This window comes from Tursiops truncatus, chromosome 16 (genome assembly GCF_011762595.2).
Source record: "Tursiops truncatus isolate mTurTru1 chromosome 16, mTurTru1.mat.Y, whole genome shotgun sequence".
NCBI classification, from domain to species: Eukaryota; Metazoa; Chordata; class Mammalia; order Artiodactyla; family Delphinidae; genus Tursiops; species Tursiops truncatus.
In genome coordinates, this window is record NC_047049.1 from 44909753 (window position 1) to 44914279 (window position 4527).

Consider the following 4527-nt stretch of genomic DNA (forward strand, 5'->3'; position numbering starts at 1 on the left):
AAAGTCTACTTGCTGACAATAAGATGTGGAAATTAGTTCCAATAATTGCATTACCTTTGCAGTCCTAGGTTTTCCCACATTGTCACCTTTGGACATTTGGACATTTCCCACATTTGGACTTTGTGCTTCTTTGGTTGTGGCCATTATTTTAAGTAACCTTATAAGTAATTAAATGAAATTAATTTATTTGAAATTTTGAATTTTTGTAGCATGTGGGTATTTTTAAAATTCCATCCTATTTTTACCTGTAAACTTACTTTCCTCCTCTTCTTGTGTTTTACCTACCACCTTTTATTCTGTTTCATTACACTATCAAGTAAAAGTTCTTTTGAAATTTTCCTTTCTCAAAAAAAATTCATTGTTTCAAGTTTTCAAAGAATTGCCCTCTTTCTTGGATCATTGGAATCTAGAGGAAATAATTACGAAATATCTCTTCATTGACATTTTCCTCATCCAGTATTTATTGAATAGATTCACAGAAATTTTCCACTTCTTATAGAGTAGTTCTTACATTCAAAACAACTTATGCTACAAAGTTAGAACTCAGTTGTTCTCTAAAGCTGTGCAAGTAGAACGGCTAAACAAACAAGGATAAACAGAAATAGTTAACAAAGTAGTATGATTTGTCATTTCTTTCTGATTTGGACACCATAATGAGTCACCCATGACTGTAAGTTTAACATGGGAGTAAATATTAAAATATAATGATAATCTATTACCCAAATTTTGATTGTCTTTTGGAGTTCTTTTATTCCTATTAAGATATTACATTGTCTCCACTTTTTAATCTCATTTGTTATTGTCCAACAAAAATTTAGATTTCATATTATCACTTTTTCTTTTTTTTTTGTCCTGTCCCAATAGACAAAAACTCCAAAGGTAAATTTGGTTATATTTATTATGTTTGGACTCTGGAATTATTAGAATTATTTTGCAAGTATTTTTTCCCAGAATTGTCTTTGTTTTTATTATTATTTTTATTTATTTGCGGTACGCGGGCCTCTCACTGTTGTGGCCTCTCCCATTGCGGAGCACAGGCTCCGGACGCGCAGGCTCAGTGGCCATGGCTTACGGACCCAGCCGCTCCGTGGCATGTGGGATCTTCCCAGACCGGGGCATGAACCCGTGTCCCCTGCATCGGCAGGCGGACTCTCAACCACTGCGCCACCAGGGAAGCCCGTCTTTGTTTTTATATATATTGAATACATTAAAAAAATTTTTTATTGGAGTATAGTTGCTTTACAATGTTGTGTTAGTTTCTACTGTACAGCAAATACATATATACATATGTATATATACATATACAGCAAATATATATATATACATATATCCCCTCTTTTTTGGATTTCCTTCCCATTTAGATCACCACAGACACTGAGTAGAGTTCCTTGTGCTATACAGTAGTTTCTCATTAGTTATGTATTTTATACATAGTATCAGTAGTGTATATATGTCAATCCCAATCTCCCAATTCATCCCACCCGCCCCCTTTCCCCCTTGTGTTCATGTTTGTTCTCTCTCTATGTCTGTGTCTTTCTGCTTTGTAAATAAGATCATCTATACCAATATTTTCAGATTCCATATATATGCCTTAATATACGATATTTAATTTAAAAATGGATGCAGTTTTGATGGGCTGAAGAGATATTAAAGTTGAATAATTAACAAATCATCTATAATTTGTTTTTTTTTTTTTTCTACACATAGAAAATTCTGAGCTGTGTAGCTCTAGGAAGTGAAATATTCATTCAGAAGAAGAGTGTAGACTCTTAAGAATACATTTGGCTCTTCACCATGCGGTTAGGAAAACCTAAGGGAGGTATATCTCGGAGCTCGAGCCAAGGAAAAGTCTATGAGAACCAGCGCAAAACAGGCCGGCAGCGGCAGAGATGGGGAATGACTGTTCGCTTTGAATCAAGCTTGAGTAGACTGAGAAGAAGCTTGGATGAGAAGCCTTATAAATGTGTCGAATGTGAAAAGAGTTTCAGTCAGAGCTCAACTCTTTTTCAACACCAGAAGATCCATACTGGAAAGAAATCCCATAAATGTGCTGATTGTGGAAAAAGTTTCTTTCAGAGTTCTAATCTCATTCAGCATCGACGGATCCATACTGGGGAAAAGCCCTACAAATGTGATGAGTGTGGAGAAAGGTTTAAACAGAGCTCAAATCTCATTCAGCACCAGAGAATTCATACTGGAGAAAAACCCTATCAGTGTGATGAATGTGGCCGATGTTTCAGCCAGAGTTCCCACCTCATTCAACATCAGAGAACCCACACAGGGGAGAAACCCTACCAGTGCAGTGAATGTGGCAAATGCTTCAGCCAGAGCTCTCATCTTAGGCAGCACATGAAGGTGCACAAAGAAGAGAAGCCTCGTAAAACCCGGGGCAAAAATATTAGGGCAAAAACTCACTTAGTATCATCTTGGAAAGCTGGTAAAGGAAGGAAGTCAGTGGCTGGTCTCCGCTAAGTAAAGGGCACTGCAACAGCCCTCTTTTAAAAATAAAAAGCATTTCTTTTAGAACTGGAGATATTTTTTAATAGTGCACTTAAATACTGTATCCTTTCCTAGCATGGAGACATTGGGAGTTTAATGACATTGGACTGAGAGAAATTACATTGAGTCCAGCCTTCCTTATTTTTTATGTAACTTGGAGTACAAAGAATTGAAAATGTGTTTTGAGAGAATATAAGCTTGATCTCATTCGAAATTGCTTCTTGCATCATTTTGACAAAACAGTCATGTTTTGATGACACGTGTAGAAGTGTAGTTCCAATGACTACTCAGTTTCAGGAATTTCTGTGGAAGGAATACTTAAAAGGGAGAAGAAATTAATTCCATTAGTTTTGGAGTTCTGTAGTAGATGAGATTTTATGTTTGTAAAGTTTTGTAGTGTATTAGCCATTGGTTTGTACGTATGACTCAAGATTCAACATATTAAAATGAATTCATGTTCACAAATTTTTAATCAAGAAGGTGCATCACTCTATGTTAGCTTTCCTTTGTTTCTTTCCTGCTGCTTATGGATAATTAATTAAAGGAGTAGAATTTCCCTGTTTTTCACTAAATTCTTAGTAAGTGATACTCTAGAAGCCAAAGAGAGAACTGAATTAGACCGCAGGTCTCCTATTCCTGCTAATACTATCCTTTGTGATGGTGTTACGCCATGTCACTTGTTTTCCAGAAATTAGAATGGATTTATGTTAGTCCATCCCCATGGCTTTGACTTCTCTTGGCATTCTCTTGTGCTCTGGCAAACTGAACTAGCCTTTTAGATCTATGAATAAATAATTAAACCAAAATTATTTTTCCAAAGCCATCTCAACTTGCAAATTAAAAATCTACAATTTACTTGCCTCCCTGCCTTCCCCTTTGAGAGCTTCATATAACCCTGATTATCTTAAATGTTTGCCTGTAGCAAAGTGAGGTTTTTAAAAAGTCAAGTGTTGGTGCATTGTAGCTCCTTTGAAATCTAAGTTTAACTTTTTCTGAGTTATATGAATTATTTACAAAACCAAACAATTTCTTATCTTTCATCAGAACAATGCCAAGTACCAAACATTTTGATTAGCCTTCAGCTTAGGTTTTAATTTCTATTGAATGCTAACATTCTTCTGATTTTTTTTTGTATCTTTCAAATCATAGCAGTTCCTGCTGTACTCATAATGACAGTTATCCATAAAAAACTTTTTTAAATGGAGTATTTTGGATACTACTACCTTCTGTTTATTTTTCTCTTGGGAAATTGTTTTGCTGTAGTAGGCAACATCTAAAATCACAGCCTTTGGAAGAATCACTTATTTTGTCTGTCTTTGATTGTCTCATACTTGAACTTTGCCTCCCTCGTGGCCTTGTATTTGAGTGCAGAGTCATAGAAGATGGCTTTGTTGACAGCATTTCATCCAATAGGATATCCACAAAGTGTTTTGTGAGTACAGGCATGCCTTGGAGTACCACAATAAAGCAAATATCGTGAGGAAGTGAGTCACTTGAATTTTCTATTTCCCAGTACATATAGAAGTTATGTTTACACTGTACTGTAGTCTATTAACTGCAATAGCATTATGTCTAAAAAACAATGTAATACCTTAATTAAAAATACTTTATTGCTAAAAAATGCTAACCATCGTCTGAGCCTTCAGTGAGTCATAGCAGTAACGTCAAAGAACACTGATCACAGGGCTTCCCTGGTGGCACAGTGGTTGAGAGTCCGCCTGCCGATGCAGGGAACACGGGTTCATGCCCCGGTCTGGGAAGATCCCACATGCCGCGGAGCGGCTGGGCCCGTGAGCCATGGCCGCTGAGCCTGCGTGTCCGGAGCCTGTGCTCCACAACGGGAGAGGCCGCAACAGTGAGAGGCCCGTGTACCGAAAAAAAAAAAAAAGATCACTGATCACAGATCATGTAACAAATATAACAATAATGAAAATGTTTAAAATATTTCAAGAATTGCCAAAATATGACACAGAAAAATGAAGTGAACAAGTGCTGTTGGAAAAATGGCACCAATAGACTCGTTTGATG

At 36.6% G+C, this 4527-nt stretch overlaps 1 protein-coding gene across 1 annotated transcript; it reads left to right on the plus strand.

Annotated features, from left to right (window-relative positions):
• The first annotated feature begins 1794 nt into the window (after positions 1 to 1794).
• Positions 1795 to 3983, plus strand: ZNF22 (zinc finger protein 22). Its single transcript, XM_073793338.1, has one exon. It carries the CDS (start codon positions 1795 to 1797, stop codon positions 2470 to 2472), a length of 678 nt encoding a protein of 225 aa, XP_073649439.1. The 3' UTR covers positions 2473 to 3983.
• The last annotated feature ends 544 nt before the right edge of the window (positions 3984 to 4527 follow it).